Source organism: Crotalus tigris, unplaced genomic scaffold (assembly GCF_016545835.1).
Source record: "Crotalus tigris isolate CLP2741 ecotype Arizona unplaced genomic scaffold, ASM1654583v1 scf7180000019553.37968852642:3898890, whole genome shotgun sequence".
Lineage (NCBI taxonomy): Eukaryota > Metazoa > Chordata > Lepidosauria > Squamata > Viperidae > Crotalus > Crotalus tigris.
Genome location: NW_024097591.1, coordinates 1,146,122 through 1,168,083, shown reverse-complemented (window position 1 = coordinate 1,168,083; position 21,962 = coordinate 1,146,122). Strand labels below are relative to the sequence as shown.

The following is a 21,962-nucleotide window of genomic DNA, read 5'->3' as shown; positions in this document are numbered from 1 at the left end:
CACCGCAGGATGATGGGGCTTTCCCTCTCCCACCCCCAAACCTGCACTTGACCAGTTTTATTTAAAAAAAGAAAAAAGAAAAAGCAAAATTTTGATGCTCCACATTAAAGCTACTTGGAAGCTGAAAACCCCCTGCTAGCACAGATTTTCCCTATATACATGTCAGGTGCTAACAGCCAGAAGACCCCGGCAGAAACCCTGAGAGGTTTTTAAAGTTCCTTTCATTCCAGGCAAAATAAAATCCAACTAAAACATAAAAAAATAGGAGAAGAGGAGGATGTAGATTCTATACAGAGAGATGATCGAAAAGGGGGCCCGGCTAAGTCTCGGGAGAGGAGAGGAATAAGAGAGCAATGGGCTTCAAACGGGGGGTGGGGGGGCGCAAGGGGCTGGCTTGGTGGTACCTCAAGAGGGATGGTGCTTGAAATGTCGACGGAGGGACGGCAAGGGAAGTTGGCCTCCAGCCTGTGGCACCCAACATCTAACAGGCCGCCCGGCAATTCACTGTCTGAAAATGCAGGCTGGATTTTAACAAGGTGGAGAGGAAAAGGCTTAGCTTTTGACCCAGGGGTATAAATGCCGGAAGGATTCCTGGTGCCCATCTTGGAAAAAAAATGAATGACAGGTTGACGACACGACCGACCGACCTGGGTTTAAAGGCAGAAGATGGAGGGTGCTTAACCGCCCCCCTGCACTCTGTCTTCCTCGCACCCCCCCTCCCCAGCCCCAAGGATAAACTGCCAGCCCAGCCGTTCTACCACGTCTATTTTCCTATCCGATCATAGACAGCCTTTTAAGTGCTGCTCTCTCTCTCTCTCTCTTTTATTTTATTTTCTTCCCCCCACGCGAACCATCAGGGATTACAAAGGTCTAAACTGGGTTCGAAATGTGGTATGTTTTTTTTTTCTTTTTCTTTTTATAGAATAAGACAATATTTTTTTTTTCGTTTTTTTTTCCAACAAACTTTTAAAAAAAAATTTACAATTTTCGTTTCGGTTTTCAACCTCCCCCCCCGCCACCCCCCCTTCAAACCCAGCCACCGCTTTCCTTCTCTCTCCCCCCCCCAAACTTTCAACAGCCCCCCCCGCCCCCGTTTCCATTGCTTGCTTCTGGAGAAGTGGCGGACGTGTTTCCCTCCCTCTCCCACCCCCCCATCTCCCTCTTGTCGAGCCTGGCTGCTTGGCTGAAGGGTGGAGGCGGCTAATGGGGGTTTCACCGGTACCCCTGGTATCCGTAGTAATTCCTGTAGTATCGGTCTCTGTCTTGATAGTAGTTCTGCCACTGAAAGAGACCAGGGGATGAGTTAAGCAGGGGGCTGGCGGAGGATTTCCCAAGTTCAGGAACAGCTTTTATTATCCATGGGCTGTCAGGCTTTTGAACGTCAAATGATCATTCGATCCCAAATGGGGTCTCGACCCACAGGTTGAGAACCACTGCTCTACACGCAGTCCTTGACTTACAACCGTTCACTGAGTGACTTGTTCGAAGTTACAACGGCACTGAAAAAAAATTTGTTTTTCACACGGCCGCTGTAGCATCCCCGATCAAAATCCAGACTTTGGGCAACTGGCTCATATTTATGACGGTCGCAGTGATCTTCTTTGGCGATCTTTTGACAGGTCAATGGGGAAGGGAGCCAGGTTTGCTTAAGGACCGTGTTACTGACAATCTTTGCGGTGATTCTCTTAGCAACTGTGGCAAGAAAGGTTGTAAAATGGGGCAAAGCTGGCTCAACCGCCGTCTCGCTTAGCAATGGAAATTTTGGGCTCAACTGTGGTCGTAAACCAAGGACTGCCTGTAGTCAGGACCCTATAAGAAGGGTAGTGGCACTTCCAGTTTTGGGCAAAATCACACCTGCAGGGAAGCAGGGGTTCGCTCCACAGCTGCAATGTCTGCCTAAGGACTGCCAGATCCAAAACATCGTAAAATATGTGACCATCATAACTTACGACCACTATGGGCAGGCTTCACTACGGCCGTATGTCAAGGATTACCGGTACTCTTTCTTTGGAAGTATAAGTGACAGCGTCTTACCTCTCGGTTGTAGTCCCTGTAGTAGTCCCGGTATCTGTTGTAATCGTAATCACGTCCGTAGAAGCGACTGTAATCCCTGCCCCGGTAGTTGTCGTAGAAGTTGCGATAACCCTGTGTGTTAACAACGTTGCCGGTTAGAAGCATCAATGCCCCAGGGCCATTGCTCAGAAGCTTCAATCTTAAGACCGTGGCTTGTTCATACCATGGCCGGGCGTCACCACCCTGAGTTTCATGGCGGCAAACTGGTTAGAAGGCAGTATTGCAGGCTAACTCACTGCCTACTGCCAGGAGTTCGATCAAGGTTGACTCAGCCTTTCATCCTTCTGAGGTCAGTAAAATGAGGAGACAGATTGTTGGGGGGGGGCAAGAGGCTGACTCTGTAAACTGCTTAACGGCTGTACAGCACTGTAAAGCGGTATATAAGTCTAAGTGCTATCTTCCTTCCTTCCTTCCTTCCTTCCTTCCTTCCTTCCTTCCTTCCTTCCTTCCTTCCTTCCTTCCTTCCTTCCTTCCCTCCCTCCCTCCCTCCCTCCCTCCCTACCTATGGTTAGAATACAATATTGCAGGCTAACTCTGCCCATAGCCAGGAATTCGATCTTGACTGGCTCAAGGTTGACTCAGCCAATTGTAACAGGCGCCTTGGGTGCAATTCAAACTGGAGCAACGTCGGCATTGACCAAGTCCCCCGTTGGTCAATTGCAAAAGGCAGGCAAACATCCTGCCACCAGACCTTTAGGGCCATCCAACACCCCTATCTGACTCGGTCCTTAGGTAGGATTCGAGGGGTAGATCAAAAGGCCAGATCCAGTCTGAACGCCTGGCTGTGTGACAACCCACAAAATGAAAGGTGTACTCACGCCTCTGTTTCCAGGTTGCCCCCAGTACTGCTGCTGCCCGTAGGCCCGGTTGTTGTAACCCCGGCGCTGGCCTCCGACTGGGAAAAAGCAGGAGAGGAAGCGAGTTAAGACCCCAGGTGAAATCGATGCGGAGTTTCTGATGCACCCGCAAGCCAGCCTCACCGTATCCCTGGCCGCGGTTGCGATTCTGGCGGTTGCGTTTGTTCCGGTTGTTGCGACGGTTCGTCCGTTTCTCGGAGGGTGGGAGGAGCTTCCGGGCCTCTTCCTTGTATTTAGTGACCAGAGGCTGGGCTTCTTCTTTCGCCAACTCTTGGAAGAGGACTTCGTCGATGTAGTCGCACTTGTCCGGAAGGGAGAAGTTGGCTAGGGGTGAAGGGATGCAGAAGGCCAAAGGGATGAGAAGGCCCTAGTCTCAATTCCTCTAAATGAGTGGCCTCCCCCCCACCCCAAATCTGGACTTTGGAATGCAGCGTACCTTTCATTTCCAGCATCACCGATTCTGGCACGTTCTCCCCTTCGGCTTTCTCCCTCTGCTGCAGTCTGTCCGCCCAATTTTCCTCGCTGGGCACTAGCACCACCACTTTGCGAAGGAAGCCCTTGAAAGGCAGCAGTTTCCTCCGCTGGCCGGAATTGTAGACGTTGCACTGCGAGGGAAGGGAAAGGGAGCTTCAGCAACGCCGAGGTGGAATCCCAGGGAAAGCAACCATGTCGTCTGGATTGCACCCCAAAGTCCTCCAGAGATGCCGGAGCACATCCTTCCGAGGTCGGTAAAATGAGGACCCAGATTGTTGGGGGCAAGAGGCTGACTCTGTAAACTGGTTAGACAGAGCTGTAAAGCACTGTGAAGTGATATATACGTCTAAGTCCTAGTGCCACCTTCCTTCCTTCCTTCCTTCCTTCCTTCCTTCCTTCCTTCCTTCCCAGTGCTTAGAATGCAATATTGCAGGCCAACACTGCCCAATGCCAGGAGTTCGATCCTGACCGGTTCAAGGTTGACTCAAGTCTTTCATCCTTCCGAGGTCGGTAAAATGAGGATCCGGATTGTCGGGGGCAAATATGCTTTTTGTCACGTTTGTTCTCTTCCTGGGACTAATCCATCTGAGGTCTCTGGGTTTTTTTTTTTTTTTTAAATATAAATACCTGATCGAGAATAAAATTCCTCCGTGTCCGGGGTGCGATCTGGACCAGCTTGCTCACGCAACGGGCAGCTTGCTGAAGCAGCGAATCACGAGCTTCGATAGGCAGTGGGTCTTCAACCGCAGGGCCTTTTGTCTGTCGGGGAAAGAAATTGGGGGGGGGGATCGGAAAGATTAAAAGAGAGGGAGGAAATTCCCGACATTTGGGAAAGGTGAGGGAGGGGGTCAATCAAAGGTTTTGGAAGCTATATATATCACTGGACAGGATTGGTTATGAATTTGATGGAATCAATGACGTGAGGCCCACGGGACATCTCCTATCAGTCTCCAAGAATGACGTACAGAGTAATTTCCTTCGTTGTTCTCCATCTATATACAGGCAGTCCTTCACTTACAACCTTTCAGTTAGCGGCCATTCAAAGTTACACGGCACTGGAAAAAGTGACTTATGATCATTTTTCACGTAGTTGGCAACTAGCAAGCATTTATGATGGTTAAAGCGTCCGGGGGGTGTGTGTGATCCCTTTTTTTACGCCCTTCTGACAAGCAACGTCAATAGGGAGGCCGGATCCACTTAATAACCATCTGGCTAGCTTAACAACTGATTCCCTTAACAGCTGTGGCAAAAGAAAAGTTTGTAAAATGGGGCAAAACTCAGTTAACAACTCTCCTGCTCAGTTATGGAATTCTGGGGCTCAATTGGGGTCGTAGGTCCTTGCAGCTGTTAGTTAGGGGCACTTTTTTTTTTTTTTACCTTCATTTGGTACAGGATGTTGTCGGTCCCCAAGATGTTGAAACGCTTCTCTTGATTCTCCTGGGTGTGCTTCTGGGCCCAAAATGTTTTCCCACATCCGGGTAGCCCAACCATCAGCAAAACCTGGTTCAGGAACATTAGAGAGAGAAAGAAAGACAGACAGACAGAGACAGAGAGAGAGTAAGCAAGGCCATACAATCAAGGCCTGTGTGGGAAAGGAGCTGCCAAAACGCTATTAAGGTTTATCGGGGTGCCTTGAAATACATCTCTGTGTAAAAGTTCAGTTTGGCTGATGCAGCCTTGAGAAGGAAAAAAAGATAAAAGGGAAACTAAGATACAATAGCCAAAAATATGGGTAGCTTTTTAACCGGTCCATTAGGAGAGAGATGCACTCAAGAAGAGGAGGGCTTTGCACTGCTGAAAAAGCTGTCGGCCCTGAATGCCAATTAAACACAATCGCCATTGCCTATGGAGAGGTATCCCGAGGACTAGTAACACGATTGGTTTTAAAAAAACGTCTGCAGGGATTCCGAGCATAAAGCTATCAATGGCTGCCACTCACTGCTTCCCTCAGAAGCAGTGAGTGGCAGCCTCAATTATTCTGCTTCTATGGTCTTCCCAGGGGCACTGAGGACTAGTCACTGTGGGAATCAAAGGTCTAAAAAGACGAGGGCAGTTAGTTTAGAGAATCAGAGCGACTTAGAACTGTGGAGTTCTTGATGTTCTCTGAGCTTGGTTGTTTTCTTGCAGAAGTTTCATGACCAGACGAGGTAACATCATCACCCCAACAAGGTAATCCACCTGTACATAAACAGAGAGTAAACCACACTCCCCTCTAGGCACTTGATCATGCTACCCAGTGAGGTCATGAAATGTCTGCTAGAAAACCACCAAGCTTGGAGAGCGCCAGAGACCCCACAGTTCAACCCTCAGCTACCAATATTCTCTTCTATTGGTACATTCTTAAAATTCCAAATGTATTTCTAATTGTCTCCTTTGAATGGTATAGAGAACAAACCCCCACTCCCTTCTAGCCCTGATGATGTTACCTAGTCGGGTCATGAAACGTCTGCAAGGAAACCACCCAGCTCAGAGAGCACCAAAGCCCCCATCAGTAGTCTTAGCACTTTTAAGAGACAAAACAAAAACAAAAAAAAAAATAAAACAGTTTCTGGAGCTTGAGTTTTAAGACAAACCTCTCCTTTTTGGGAAACTATTCCTTGCCACTGGTCAAACAGAGGGCACAGGGCAATGCTCACACCTACACGAAGGAGGGAAGACGCCCGAGGGCACGGATCTTCACCCATGGCAGCTTGAAGACTGGCAGACTTCAAATCCCAGAATTCTGGGATTTTAATTCTGGCAGTTGAAGTCCACAAATCTTAAAAAGTTGCCAAGTTTGGAGACCCCTGCCCAAGGAGAAAAAATAATTCCAATTAGACTCAAGTGGCCAGGCCAGATCCTGTACTGTCTTCCTGAATTATGACTTATGACACCTCCCTTAAAGGGCTACAGTGATAAAATACACCAACGGATGCTAGGGATCGAATTTTAAGAGACACCTTTTCGCAGCTGCAGCGCAACACATCTGCCTGCCAGTTGATCCCCCCCCCCGAAGACTGAAACAATCTAACAGGCTGTTATGGGTTTTTTTTTTTTTTTTTTTTTAAAAAGGGGAGCGAAACAAAGAAACATAGCTACCTCACATTTTGCAGGCGCTTTGGGGGGTAGCGGGGTGCGCACACGCTCCTCCACAGGGATGGCGTGAATGAACAGGTAGTCCTCGGGAACTGGGAAAAAGGGCTCCTCTTTCTGGCCGAAGTTCAGCTCCACGGCGCAGTTCTTACACAGGATGTGGGGCAGGAGGGCCCGGTCGCCCAGCAATTCTTTGCTGATTTGGAAGGCCACGCCCAGGTCCTCCCCATTCTTGGAGAAGGACAGCTCCACCTCTTCACTTTCGAAGTTCTGCAAGGCAGGAGACGGAAGGTGTGTGTAGGGGGCTGGGGTCTTATCGGCCCTGCAAGTATTCGGGCCCTCCAAGCTGTGTTTCGGGGGGGGGTGTCCTCGCCATTCAAGCAGCAAGCGGTGATGCTTTGCTGGAGGGTCAGCAAAACCAGACAGATGGGGCCCTTCTAAGGAGATTAGAGCAAAGGCTGAAGATGGCACTTAAAACAGGGGGTGGACTCCTGAATGAGACCGGGTCAAGGAACAAAGGAGTTCACTTGTGCAGCACCTGGTCCCTGCCCAAAACCAGGGTTTTCTCCGAAGACACCCACCACCCTCCCGCCGCCATCGAGTCTTCTCTCACGGCACTTACGGCAAAGCAACCGATCACGTCATTCTCCCCAAAGGCCTGGCCAAATTCTTCAAACTGCCCATTTTCAGCCTTCAGCCCTCGTCCATCGTAGCCGTAAGAAAAGTCATCCTCACCTAGAAGGCAGCAGCGCTTACTCAGGCAGTGCTGGGGACACCCCCTTGCTGCCCCCCCCCACCACCACCCCAGGATCACGATCGGCTGAGCTGTCCCCAAAGGCTACCTCGAAGGGCGACTTACCGAGCTGGGAACGAGAGAGATCGACAGACCATCCCACCCGGAGCAGCTGGGTCTCTGTGCAGCCTTCCTTGAGTTGCAGGTTTTGTGCCACCTAAGACGAGGGGGGGGGGAGAGCAAACCACCAGATGACAAACGGGCTAGGGGAAGGTGTGACTCTCCTTCCTGGCCAGTTTCCCCTTCTGCAGGCTTGATTCTGATAAAGTTCTGTGTGAATAGCAGTTGAAACAACTGGACTTCCGAGCCAATTTATTCATAACACAGATAATCGACTTGCAAACAAAGTTCAAAGTCACAGTGGCACTGAAACAAGGAACTTACAAGCAGACTGTTATGGTTCCGGCTAATGAAACACTTCAAAGAACTTCCAGGCATCGATTTTCCTAAAAGTCTTTATTTACATTACAAAATGTGGGCACAAGCATAAAGAAGGTATGCTAAGGTCTAAATTCTCTTCCCCTGAGCAATTAAATTATCAGCATGTTCCCTCCCTAAATTAGCTGTCATATATCACCGTTATCCAATTAGTGAGAAGGTCAAAGGTTTCCTTCCTCTCTCTTTCCAGGGCTTTTCCCTCCACCCTCTTCTGCTCTGCATTAACTCTAAAAATACCAGACAGTTCTGCATATTGTCAAAGCAAGAATATACAGTATTTGCAGTGTTGCAACAGATGGCTGCAGCATACCGGGATCGTGTGATCGCCCATTTGCAAACTTCCCAGCTGGCATCCGACAAGCAAAGTCAATGAGGGAAGTCGGGTTTGCTTAATGACTGCATGATTCACTTAAGGACTGCAGTGATTGGCTTAACAGCTGCCAAATCGTAAAACCAAGGGCAGCAACTCACTTAACAATCGCCTTGCTTAGGACTTAGAAATTCTAGTCGAGGACCCCCTGTACTAAACATACTGCTTGGTGCCCATCGTCTAAATCTTTCAAGCAATTATAAATCTACATTTTTTTTCTAACAATTTTCGGCCCTTTTGCTCAGGGAAGACGGGCCCAGTCAAGAGTTCAGCCCCATAAATTCAATAGATTGCACCCCTCGATTGGCCCCGACCTCACTTGTGGTGACCCAAAGGGTCTCACGTGGGCTGCCAGCCTCCTCACCTTCGCCTCGAAGCAGACCTTGCCTCCTTTCACCCCATGTGTGCTTCTCGCCCCAGACCAGAGATTGGGGAACTTCTCAGAAAACAGAGGCTGCCCTCCATAGCCGTCCTTGGTGGCTTTGAAGTGAAGATCGCATGTGTCTGTGTGAGAAAGAGAAGGGAGGCACGATTAAAACTGGAGTTGGACAAACAAAAATAAAAGTTCGCAATGGTTTTACTACATCATTCTCCCTGTTGAATCAAAAGCGGGAGATTAAATATGGGAAAAAGCTAACAGGATTGTACAGCAAGAAGGAACTGGATTCACAGAATTATTCTTTAATAAAAAACAAGGCTGCAGGCTCCCCTTATGACAGGGGTGTCAAAGTCAATTTCATTGAGGGCCACATCAGCACTGTGGTTGCCTTCAGGGGTCCAGGTGGGTGTGGCCAGGGTGGGTGCAGCTTACTGGGTGGGCATGGATTGAGTGGGTGTGGCCTACTGGGTGGGCATGGCCAGTTCTACATCATTTACGTCAAGGGTGCCTATGGGAGGCCTGGGCAGGAGTGGGACAGATCTGAGGGTCTCTGGCAGAAGGGGGTGGGACCGGGGCAAGTGCCAATGCATGGTCCACTGGAGGAGCCTCACTATTCCTCTCAGGCCATTCAGGGGAGGGGGGGCTTACGGAGCTAAGACTGAATGCGTTTCAGCATAGATGGCCACCACAAAATTGTACATTGGCTCTTGGCCAGCCTGGGCCAGGGCCAAGGCAGAGGGGGCCGTTCCCTCACTGTTTCCAGGATGGCTTCGCGGGCCACATGAAACCTCTTCGCAGGCCGCATCCGGCCCCCGGGCCTTGTTTTGACATATCTGTCTTATGAGCTAAACTACTGAAGTGAGGATTTGGTTATGATTTAGATTAGGGTTCTGCCTCGAAAAGACCATTAAATATTAAACCACTGATGCATTCAGATTTCAATCCTCTTCTTCAGGCAACTGGGGCTGCCTTGATCGGCCCCGAGATTCACCTGGTGGTCTGGAGTGATACATATTTCATCTCGCGGTTATGTTCACCTATGGCCCTAGAGGGAGGTGTGCAGAATCGGTACGTACATGTGTCCAGCGTCACGAGAGTCTCGTCATCCTCTGCCCTAGCCTCCTCTTCTGGAGGGGGTGGAGACTTAGATCTATGTCAAAAAGTACAACCAAGAAAGTCATCTTTAAAATTTACCTGCCCGAAAAGGTACAAGAAAGCAACCTCTGCTCTCCCCAATGGTGGCCTCTGTTCCTTGGAGTACAGGTAGCCCTCGACGTACGACCACAATTGAGCCCAAAATGCCTGTTGCTAAGCAAGGCGTTTGTTCAGTGGGGGCTGCCCCGTTTTACGACCTGTCTTGCCCCAGTTGTTAAGGGAATCTGGCTTCCCCCATGAGTTGCCTTGTCAGAAGGTTACAAAGAGTATTTACATGTCTCTTGGGACATTGTAACCATCATAAATAGGAGTCAGTTGCCAAGTGTCTGAATTTTGATCGTGTGACCATGGGGATGGTCATAGGTCCCTTTTCCCAGTGCCGTTGTAACTTCAGATGGTCACTAAATGAACTACCCCTACCCTAGACAAAGATAAAGAAGTTGCCCAAGGAGCTTCCATAACTCAAGTCAACTTAAACCCCGGTCTGCCTGGTCCCACCCCCAATATCCTAATCACTGTGACACCGTGTAGGCTGTGTTCCAACGAAAGGTGAGGGCCAGCCACTCACCACTCCCTGGCACCTCAGTCATTATCAAGGGCTGCAAACTTTTGATAACGTTGCTTTATTTGCTTCTAAGCCGCAGAAACCCGCCTTCCAAATTCTCCTGCTTCCCTCCTCTGGCACATGGCAGATTAAATTCCCAGCCCAAACGATGATGTGTAGCTCACCGGCTGTTATAAGCCTCCTCTCGAAACTCAAAATAAGCACGCCCGTGCTCTTCCTTCTCATCTCTCTGTCTTTTGAGGCCATGGCGGTCAGCGTCCGGCCCAGCCTGCTTTGCCTTCTCATCCTCATTTGCTGGGAAGAGGCAGAAAAAAAAAACAAGCAGGCAGATTTTATTTTGTTTTTTTTTTAAAAAAAAACATATACAGAAAACACATAAAGTCCTTTTGACCACTTCAAACATTAGAATATAACCCTCGCTTGGTGCTTAGCCTTTTGAGTAACCCAAATCCCTTGTGCCCAGAAAATAAATAATTATGATCAAGCCTCACATCACATCCATCCGTCTACTTTAGGTACCTATCACTCAATGCAACTGCAGGAAATCAAAATAGCATGTTTCATTTTCCACTTTGGACTTCTGTCTTGTCTCAGAGGGAAGCCCTTTTAACAAATGAATGATTGATATGTACATTATCCCTGATTCATACTTCTGGAAAAGCCTCCACGTTTTAAAGACAAATGTGGATGCTTATATATTACAAAAGCTTTCTGAATGCAGAAAATCAATCTTGTGTAGATTAAAATCCTCCAAAGACCTCGTCCCATATGTACAATCTAAACTTCAACAGGCCTGTGTAGTCAGCTATGCAATTCATTAGGTCATTAGTATGCTTCCTGCAGATAACTGTGAAATTTTATTTCAAATTCTACAATTAGCCAAGCCCTCACTGGATCTGGGGAACTGACAATTTTACAAACTAAAGGAGAGCAATTTGCTAGAAAAAAACTGATTAAATATTGTATTTGGGACTTGTTATTTGCTAAAAGCACAAGAAGCACTTTAATTTCTTGCAAAGACATAGCCAGTATATCAGATTTGTAGTGAAAACTGAATAAATCTCACAACGTTGTTAAGAGTGTGACAATTAAAATATGCATTGCATTCCAAGACCAAATCTTACTGCCATATTTAAACGTTTATATTGCTCATATGACATCACCGCAAAGCAAAAGGAAATAATAATACAGGAGAGGGCTGTTGGGAGTATAAAGAAAATGTTCTGGGCTACAAAAGATTAAAACCCCAAAGCATAAATTTCTTGCAGCTAGCAAAGAAGAACAGAACAACTGTTCAGGCAACCATGCCCTCCTATCTACTAAGCACAAAAATTGAAATAACAATTATTTTATAATTATAATTATTCACACAGTATCCTCCACAACATTATTCAACTTATGCTGTAGATGGTACTCAACTTTATTTCAAACACATTATAGTCTTAAACTACTTTAGTTTTATTAATACCTATGATGTTTATAAATGATTTCTGTGGATATTTAATTGTTTACATTGAGTTTTTGTTTTAACTTTATTGTACTCCCTCCAGAGTCTCCCAGCAATGAGGAAGATTATAGATTTTACTAATACACCTTAAATTCAGATAGTTTTAACCCACCCCATTACCTTCTTTGAGGCGGGATACTATGCCCCCTTTTAACCTAGATGAGAAAGCAAGCTAAAAGGAATTTATTTAGAAATTCTGGGAATCCCTAACAATGGGAGAAGACACAAGGTTGGGAACGGGGACATTTTGTGACAAAACAAAATCAGAACCACAGATTGTGTTTCACAACATATTTTACACAAATCGCTGCCATGCATATCCTACCAAACCAATTTTACCGTATGTTGCTGTAAAATAGAGCAGAATTCTATTCTAAGGAGCCCAGTCTAAGATTCAGCACAAAGAGAGAAAAAAAGAAAACTGTACTATAGATTATTGTGCTACAACAGCTTTTAAGGGATACCCCCCCAAAAAAACCTGAGGCTGCCACAGCATTAATACATTTGTAAAGGAAGACTTCCGCAGAGCAAATGTCTCTATTTTCAAACGCTGTTTCTATTTACAAAACAGTAGTTGGCAAAATCAGCCATTTTTTTCCTAGTCACCAACTATAGTCTTCAATTTCAGTTGGCTCACCATAGTCTTTTGGCAAACTAGAGGAAAGGGTCATTTGGGGTCACTATTTTGCTGTGCGGATGCTGCAACGGTGGCCCTAAGTGTGAGGATTCCACCCTAAGCCATTTTTTTTCAGCGCCGTCATAATCTCAAACGGTCACTAAACGAACAGCCATACCTTGAGGACTATCTCTAGTCTTCAAGAAAATACCCTTTGGCTGCTTCTAACCCATTTGTCCCTCTTTCTCTGTCCATCCCCACCTCTTGTCGTGGGGAAATAGAAGGAATTAGTCTTACCTATGTTTGCTGCCTTGAGTTACTTATAAAGTGATAAAGGCAGGATAAAAAGCAAGCAAGCAAATTGCTGCCCAATTCTCTGCCTACTCACTGCGGGAAGCCCAATAGGAAATAAATAAATATACAGACAGACAGGTAAATAAATAAATAAATAAATAAATAAATAAACGGTAGCCCAATTCTCTGCCTGCTCACTGCAAGAAACCAAAAATCAAATAAACAAAACAACAAACAGATAAAAATGGGAGCCCAATTCTCTGCCTGCTGACTGCCAGAAAGCATCCTCTAGGATTACCAAGGAGCCCCCAAGAGCCCCCCCCCAACCATGTCATTACCATATTTCCAATGAAACAAGCCCTGCTCGTTGCAAAAAAGGGGGGAGCTGCCATTTCCCATCCGGCTGGCCAAATGCCATGCAACACAACCTCTTGGATGTTTGCAAGGTGGTGGGGGGAATACACAGATGCCTCCACTGCTCTAGTGAGGACCCCACCCACAACCAGCAGCAGCCAGGAGAGAGAAGAGAGCAAGGCACCAACAGGTTGTACTTAGGATGGATAAAGGGGGCACCTAGTGGGGGGGGGGGAAGCTGGTCTCTCTAATTAGAACACTTGATATATCAACCCATCGAGTGTGGCTGTAGTATTCTTTATGCCTTTTATTTCTCCATTTTATTGGCATTATTATTTTTATCATTATCATTGTTATTATGATTCATTGTACAATCAGCCAGATGTTCAAGCTGGATTTGACATTTTTATCAGCCTCTTTCCCAAGGACCTGAGATAGGCGGATGTGGGTGTTTGATAGCATTACAAACATAATAGGATGTCAGCTTTATTTATTCTAATTTATTTATTACGATCCCACATCTGTTCAGCCTGGATTCTTCTTTATTATCACTGTATTATTATTAATCTTCTATTTGATTCCCAGTCTGGGACTGGTAAAAATTTTAACAGTTCAGGTCTTAACCAAGGACCCAAGAAATGTTAAGGTAGCATATGAATATATAGGCATATATAGTATATCGGTATTATTGTTGTTGTTGTTAAATTCACAATGGCCTGGTAAAAACTAAACAGTTCAGAACCAAGAACCTAAGAGCTGCTAAAGTAAGGTTTGATATATAAGCATATATAGTATATGGATATTATTATTATTATTAAATTCACAGTCTGGGACTGGTAAAAACTTAAATTAACAGTTCAAACCCTAACCAAGGACCTAAGAGCTGTCTGAGTATATAGGCAGTCCCAAGTAAGATGGTTGTTTTTTTTTTCGAAGTCAGAATATTCAGATCTAATAAGTTCAAAATTGCTATGTATTTGTATTTTAATAACAATAACAACAACAACAACAATAACAGTAACAACAATAATAATAATAATGTTGCTTTCCAAGTACACTCAGTGCTTCTGAACCAGAAACCAATTCCTGGTGTGTCTAATAATAATCCCACTCGGCCCAATAAAGCATTCAATTCAATTCCCTTCCTTCCCCCCCACCCATCCCCCCACCCCACGAGGAAGGCGAGGATGGGGGGAAAGGCGGCCTCGGGGGAACCCGGGGAGGGGGGGGGAGAAAAGAAAGACGGAGGGAGACCGAGCCAACCAACCCCACCGCTATCGCCGCCTTTTACCTTCCTGGTCGCCGCCCTCCTCGGCCTCGCCGCCCGCCGAAGCCTCCGCCGAGACCGAGGCCTCGGCCTCCTCGCCGGTCTCGGCAGCCGGCTGAGCGCCGTTGACCCCGCCGGGCTGCTGCGCGCGGCCTTCGTCGCCGGGCTCGCTTGGGGCCTGCTCGCCGCCGGCCGTCGCCTCAGCCTGCGGGGGCTGCTGCTGCTGCTGCTGAGGCGGGGGCTGCGGCTGCTCCTCCTCGTCGGCCAGCAGCGCCTCCTCGTCCTCCTCCTCCTCGTCTTCCTCCTCGTCTTCTTCCTCCTCCTCCTCCTCTTCCTCCTCCTCCTCGTCGTCGTCGTCGTCGTCCCCCTCGACGCCCAAGCGGGCCCGGGTGAGGCTTTGCCCGCCGCCGGCGGCCGCTCCCGCCTCGGCGCCCGCCTCCTCAGGCCCGGCGGCCAGCATCTCGGCGTCGAGGGCCTCCTGGAGCCGCTGGACCAGGTCGAGTTTGAGGCCGCGCGAATCCAGGCCCCGCCGCCCGAGCTCGGCCCGCAGCTCCGTCACCTTCAGCCGCTTCACGTCCATGGCGCGCGCGCTCCGCGGATGAGGGAGGGGGGGAGGGGGGCGCGCTCCGACGCCAACGCGCCTGCGCGGGCAGCCCCGCGCGCCAAGGCCGCGCCGCCCGGCGGCTACACCCTTGCGGAGCGGAGCGGGCCTGTCTTGGCGCGCCTGCGCCCTCTGCCGCCTTGGCGCGCGGCGACGGGGGGGGGAAAAGCGGCTGCGCGAGCGGAGGGAGCGGGGTGGAGGGGGGAAAATGAAGCGAAGGAGCGAGTGAGAGAAGAAGAGAGAGGAAAGGCCCGCCAAGGGAAAGGAGCCCCGCGTGCGCACGCGCGCCTGAAGTCTCCTCCCGCGCCTGCGCGGGAAGCCCCGCTCTTTTTTATTTATTTATTTACTTTTAAATGTTTCGTTTTCCTTCATGTTTGGATTTGGATCGCCGCTTCTTTTTTTTTTTTTTTCTGTCTCCCCCCCCCCCTTTCTCTCTTTCCTCCCTGTCGCTAATATAATAAATAAGGATAACGTTCTCCTCCTTGAAAGACAACCGCGGCGGGAGTAGTCTTTTGAGTTTTGTGGTGTTAATTTATTTTATTTTTGTTTTGTTTTGTTTTTTTGAAAGGAGAGGTTTGGCTGGCTTTTTTTAAAAAAAATCGCTGTGGCGCATGCGCGCGGGGGCCTCAAGCGAGCGAGAGAGAGAGAGAAGCGCGCGGGCGCGTGCAGGCCCTGCGTCGTGTCGATTTTGAGCGGGCGTAAGGCGACTGGTTGATTTTTCTGATTGGCTGGCGCTCCACCAATCCGAGTAAAAAGAGAGAAGTTGTTGCTGTCCTGGCTTGACAAAATGGGTGGGTGGGGGGAAATGTCTAGCCATCTTTAGGAAAAAATAAATCCTAAATAAATTGGACGGCCCTTTCTTTAAATCCTTAAATAAGGAGAATTGCGCATTTCATGTATACCATTCATTTTGTATCAACAAAAAATTAATGTACAGCATTGCACGTCTTTGCCTATGCATTGTCCGAGTTGGTTAAAACAATAAAATGCAATTTAAGGAAAGTCTCTAAAATCTCCTTTACTCTATTTTGGCTCAAGAAATTCACTATAATTAAATGTCTGGGGAGGGAAGCTTGACATTCCAAAGGATGAACGGACAGAAAGAAAATTGGATTTGATTTCCACTTTTACTGGCTATTTGTGAAGCTTTTTTCAGATAAATCTCTGCAGTTCAGTTTCATGCAGGCAAATATAACCATGACAGCTATTCTTATTCTTTTGGTTATGCACCTATTTCTTTGACAAATGTATATAACTTCCTGTCCCGTATACATTTGATATCACTGTAGTTTGCATCAGACACCTATAGATCTATTTTTATGTAATTGTTTTTATATCCTGATTTTACTGTGTTACAAGGCACTGACTAGAAGCATAGAAACCTAGAAAACTGACAGCAGAAAAAGATCCAGCAATGCATAAAGTGGACTGTATTTGATACTAAAGCAGTCGTGCTCTTTGAGGGTTTTTTTATTTTATTTTATTTTTGTCAGATGATGGACAGAATAGCTTTATTTGGCCAAGTGTTATTAGACAGACAAGGAATTCGTCTCCGGTGCAGAAAAAAACAACAATAACAATACTAAAAAAAGTGCAACCAATAGAAGGGGGAAATAAGAGGTAATAAAAGGACGGACCATCCTACCGCCACCTTCTATGGGTTAACAACATCCTAGCTTAAAAACCAAGGCTTCCCCAAAAACAGCCCTGCAAAAAGCCATGATAGCTTTGCCCTAAAAATAAAATAAAACCCCCAACTCTTAAACGCCAGCCCATCTGCTGGAATTTCCAGCAGGTCACATGGCAACGTCCGCTGGCCATTTTGGTAGTTTTTTTGGCCGGCCACTCGACTTCCGGTCCCGAAGGGGGCGTGGCAGGCCCTGGAAAGCAGCAGCAGCTCTCTTTGCATGGCTGCTTGGCGGGAGCCGGTGCTCTTCCCGGGCCTCGCATGGCGTCGGCGAAGGTACCCCGGGCAGCCAACCCCGGGAAGGGGGCAAAGGGGGGGCTCCCTTCCTCCTTTCCCTTGCATTCCTACCAGGGAAGAGCCCCGATTCCAAATTGGGGGGGGGGCAAGGGGACGGTTGCGGTGATTGGGAGGCGGGGGTCTTCCTTGAAAAGCAGGGGTGCAATTTGCAACGTGCAGCCAAAACAAAACAAATGCAGCCAGAGGTTGCCTGGGCGGCATGCATTTGCATTCCCTCGGTGCAATGGGAAGATTGATCAGCCTCTTTCCGTGTCCTCCAAAATGTTGTACTATTATTATTATTATTAATTATGGCGGGTTGCACAGCCAGCCAGATGTTTGGCTGGATTTTTGCCTGGTTGGCCAGCCAGCTGTGGAGTCCTTTCCAAAGGCTTGGGAAAGACAGATGTTTAATAATATGAAAGGTCTCGTGTTCCAAGGCAAGCTGCCTTTTGCAATTGACTGATGGGGACTTTGTCAATGCTGACAGTGCTCGTGATTGTTATCAGGGTTGGTTGTACGGTTAACCAGATGTTTGGCTGGATCTGGCATTTTTGTCCACCGATCTAGTCCTTCCCAAGGACCTGGGTCAGGCAGATGTTTAATAGTAAGCAGATGTTTAATAATTCCTCCAGGGATGGCAGCTGTTCCAAGTCAAGCTGTCTGTTGTAATTGACCAATGGTGATTTTTTTATCAATGCTGATAATTCCAACGTTATTCTATTCTATGTTTCTATTCTACTCTATTCTATTTTCTACACTGTACATTCTATTTTCTACATTTTACATTCTATTCTATATTTCTATTCTATGTTCTACAGACTACATTCTATTCTATTTTCTACATTCTATTTTATTCTATTCTATTCTATTCTATTCTATTCTATTCTATTCTATTCTATTCTATTCTATTCAATAGTTTTCAAAGGGTGCCCATGATTATTATGGTTGGCTGCAAAGTCAGCCAGATGTTTAATTGGATTTGGCCTTCTTATCCACCTCTCCAGTCCTTCCCAAGGACCTGGGATAAGCAGACGTGCATGTTCAATACTATTAAAAGTGTCCTCACAGGATATAAGCAGTTCCAAGCTGCCAGTCCTCAGGTTAAACATCCTGAATGACTGTATGAGAGCAAGGGAAAAGAATTAATGATGATCGCATATTTATAATGATTGTCAAGGTCATTGATTTGAAGCTATGCTAAAATGTAAAAAAGTACATTAAGCCGTTGTAACTTCGAACGGTTCACTAAATGAACTGTTGTAAGTCGAGGACTAGCTAAAATTTATTTCATTCTCTTCAGGTTTCTTCCGAAGCAATCCCGGAGCAGCGTCTACAACAGGCCAGCATTTTCAAGGAAGAAGGGAACCGCTGTTACAAAGGCGGCCGTTTCAGGGATGCAGTGAGCCGTTACCATTGGGCCTTACTGCAGATTAAAGGCCTGGACCCCAGCATGCCTTCTCCCCTGCAGAAATTTGTGGCTGAAAAGCCCACCGTGACCCCAGACCAGGAGAAACAGCTGTATAGCATTCAGTGCGATTGCTACAATAACCTTGCCGGTAAGCCAGATTTTATTTTTTATTTTTCTGAGGCGTCTTTCTCTGTGGGTAACCTTAACCAGCCAGCGATACAGGTAGTCCACAACTGAGCTCCAAATTTCTGTGAGACATTTGTTAAGGGGGCTTTGCCCTGCTTTACGACCATAGTTGTGAAGTGAGTGACTGCACTGCATTGTATTACAGCTGCAACCTTCGTACGTACGAGTAAGTTGCCAAGTGGCTGGATTTAGTCAGTCAGTCACCCGTTTGTTACGTGGATCTGGCTTCCCCTATGGACTTTTTGCTCGTCAAAAGGTCGTAAAAGGGGATCACATGAACAACCCCGGGACGCTGAGACCATCATAAATATGAATCAGTTGCCAAGTGCTGAATTTTGATCGCATCACCACATGGGGATGCTGTAAGTAAGTGGGAAAAACGGCCGTAAGTCCCTTTTTTCAGTGCTGCTGAAACTTTGAACAGTTACTAAATGACTACTGTAGGATAAGTCGAGCTCCCAGATCATTGTGCTGAACCAGGGGAATCTGTGGGAAGCCATAGCAGATTGCCTTATAACTCTCTTGAGTTTTCAGGAGGGACCTTTGCAAGCAATTCTACTTTTGTGGCCATAATCAAGCCTGCCCATTACAGTTGTGACGGCCATAAAGTGGAAGCTGGTCCGATTTTACAACTTTTCCGTGGCCATCGTTAAACGAGCTATCCCGGCTGTTTTAAGCGAACCCGTTGTTCAGTGTGAGGTGTCTTGGTCTAAAAGCGGAAATTAACACTGCACTTTGGCAAAAATGTCATAAATCATAAGTCTAGGGGAAACCTATTATCTTTTCTATTATTCCTTTCTGCATTCTCTATTCTGTTCTATTCTATTTTCTATTATTCCATTCCATTCTTCATTCTATTCTACTCTATTCTCTATTCTATATGTAGGCTGATTGAAATGCAGTCATACAGTGATGGCCAGCTTTGCAACCAAGCTGTCCTAATTTAGAATGGTTGCTAAGCAACCATCGCAAGTCGAGGACTGCCTGCATTTTAACTGGAAAATGAACCTTGGTCAAATTGTCTAGCTTTCACTCTGGTGAAAAAGACGCTACTCTCTCTCCAGCTTGCCTCCTTCAGATGCAACCTGTGAATTACGAGCGGGTCAAAGAATACAGTCTCAAAGTCCTAGAGAGGCAAGCCGACAACGTCAAGGCACTGTACCGGGCCGGTGTGGCGTTTTACCACCTGGGGGATTACGACAAAGCACAACACTATCTGTTGTCGGCAACCAGCCGTCAGCCCAAAGGTGAGTCATACAGGCAGCCCTTGACTTACGACCGCGATAGAGCCCAAAATGGATGTTGCTAAGCGAGACGTTTTCTTGCAGACATTTCATGACCCAACTAGGTAACATCATCAGGGCTAGAGGGAGACAGCGTTTATGGAGAGGAGAAAGAGACATCATGTGGTGTCCATGGGGCTCTCTGAGTTTGGTGTGCTTCTTGCAGACATTTCATGACCCAAGTAGGTAACACCATCAGCACTACAAGGGAGAGGGATTTGCTTCTGCAAGCAAGCAAACCCCATTCCTTTCTAGCATTGGTGATGTTACTCAGTTGGGTCTTGAAACGTCTACAAGAAAACCACCCAGCTCAGAGAGCACCAAGGATCCCACAGTTCTCCTCCTCCTCCTCGCATCTGCCACTTCCTTCTAAACACTGTTGATGTTCCTTAGTTGGGTCATGAAACGTCTGCAAGCAAATCACGAAGGTCAGAAAGCACCAAGGATCCCCAAAGCTGATAATCTGGTCTGACTTAGCACTCCATACAAGCAAATCTTGCACATTTTAACTTTTTAAAAACTTTCTTTCCCGGCTTATCTCCCCAGATGCCAACGTCAAGCGTTATCTGCAGCTGACCAAATCACAGCTCAGCAGCTATCTTCAGAAAGAGAAACAGTTATACATGGGGATGTTTGGGTAGCAAAAACAAGCCGTCGCTGGAAATCCCCGGAAGCTGCAAACCATCATTTCTATATTTTTTGTGTGTGTGCGGGATGACACGCGGTTGATCAATTTTGGAGTGAGGTAGTGCCTTGAAAAATGCAAAATAGCCAACCCAGCTAGGAAAACCATCCTCAGCAAATGATATCCATTTCCAAAGCGTTTCCTTCTTCCCTCCCCACGTTTGTTCATAAAATCTTTTAAGACGTTACCCTTGGCTGGGTGTGATTTCTTTGAATTCAGGGGAAAGCGAATGATGAACTCTGAATTCCTTGTGAATCGCCTGCTTTGTTGGCCTGTCTCCGGAGGGGAAACAGTTTTAAATCGTAGCCTGGGATCGCTCGTCGCTTAAATGCAATTTATGGAAATGGAGATGATTTTCAACGAAACAGGCAAAGCCTGAAGCAGGCTTTGCACGCATCTAGATATTGCCTCTGTTAATTGCTGGGGCAGTTTTGATCTATCTTACCTTGGCCAACGAAGTAAAAATACTCAAAATGTGGCAGCTTCTCTTCTTAGGAGCTTTGTGGTTTGCTTAAAAGGTTGATCTAGGTTCATACAGCAGCAGAACCTGACAATAAAGAGGAATCTTTGTAGTTCAGGATTGAAGTGAGGGGTCCTTGGTACTCTCTGAGCTTGGTGGTTTTCTTGCAGACGTTTCATGACCCAACTAGGGAACATCATCAGTGCTAGAAGAGAATGGGGATTATGGAGGTGGTGGAGAAGGAAAAGGAGAAGGGAAGGAAGGAAGGAAGGAAGAATGAATGTGAGTCCTTGGTGCTCTCTGAGCTTGGTGGTTTTCTTGCAGACGTTTCATGACCCAACTAGGGAACATCATCAGTGCTAAAGGGACTGGGGATTATGGAGGTGGTGGTGAAGGAAAAGGAGGAGAAAAAGGAGGAGGAGGAAAGAAAGAAAGAAGGAAGAAAGAAAGAAAGTAAGTCAGTCCTTGGTGCTCTCTGAGCTTGGTTTTCTTGCAGACGTTTCATGACCCAACTAGGGAACATCATCAGTGCCAGAAGGGAAGTGGGGATTGTGGAGAGGAGGAGGAATGTGGAATCCTTCATACTCTCTGACCTTGGTTCTTTGCTTGCAGATGTTTTTTAATAATAAAACCAGATCTCTCTTCTTGCCAGCAAACATCCTTCATTCTTGGCGTGCAAAGCTGGCCTCCACCCTTAACTTGGGAGCAAATATTTTCTCCTTGTCAGCAGCCGGGAAACGGGGCTGTTTGAGTTTCCCAGCTGTTTTTTCTGCCTTTATCCTTTGCAAATAAAAATATGGTGGGTTTTTTGAGGGGGGGGGTCGGTTCTTTGTGTTCACGCAAGGTCGAGATCCCTTTGCTGATGCTTATAAGCCTCTGGAATGTACATTTTGGGGGGGGGGGACAGAAAGTCCAAAATTACAGACAAGACTTTTGTTGTCTTGAGAATCTTTTGCTTCCGTTTCTGCTTAAGAAAATCAAGTTGCTAGTCCTTACGGCGAGAGCATTTGCCAACACGGCCCCTGCCTGTAAAAACCACCATGGGTTTGTCTCCCAGCTATCATGAATGAATAAAAGCCCAATTGCTTTGAGTCAAAACAGAAGAGGACCCCCTTTTTACTGAACACGTGCTGGCCAATTCGCAATGCAGATAGTCCTC

The 21,962-nt window shown here is 46.9% G+C and overlaps 2 protein-coding genes across 2 annotated transcripts; one reads left to right on the top strand and one right to left on the bottom strand.

The window, feature by feature from the left end:
- Positions 1-1,124: 1,124 nt before the first annotated feature.
- On the bottom strand, positions 1,125-14,855 carry HNRNPUL2 (heterogeneous nuclear ribonucleoprotein U like 2). The gene is made up of 14 exons (XM_039363600.1): positions 14,239-14,855; positions 10,341-10,470; positions 9,533-9,606; positions 8,442-8,581; positions 7,336-7,426; positions 7,099-7,211; positions 6,483-6,746; positions 4,782-4,904; positions 4,032-4,163; positions 3,367-3,535; positions 3,054-3,254; positions 2,892-2,968; positions 2,035-2,145; positions 1,125-1,281 (listed from the first exon to the last, which is right to left on the bottom strand). Exons 1-14 carry the CDS (start codon positions 14,792-14,794, stop codon positions 1,213-1,215), a joined length of 2,250 nt encoding a protein of 749 aa, XP_039219534.1. The 5' UTR covers positions 14,795-14,855; the 3' UTR covers positions 1,125-1,212.
- A 1,785-nt stretch (positions 14,856-16,640) lies between these two features.
- Positions 16,641-20,530, top strand: TTC9C (tetratricopeptide repeat domain 9C). The gene is made up of 4 exons (XM_039363148.1): positions 16,641-16,778; positions 18,082-18,337; positions 19,440-19,622; positions 20,205-20,530. Exons 1-4 carry the CDS (start codon positions 16,764-16,766, stop codon positions 20,297-20,299), a joined length of 549 nt encoding a protein of 182 aa, XP_039219082.1. The 5' UTR covers positions 16,641-16,763; the 3' UTR covers positions 20,300-20,530.
- Positions 20,531-21,962: the final 1,432 nt, after the last annotated feature.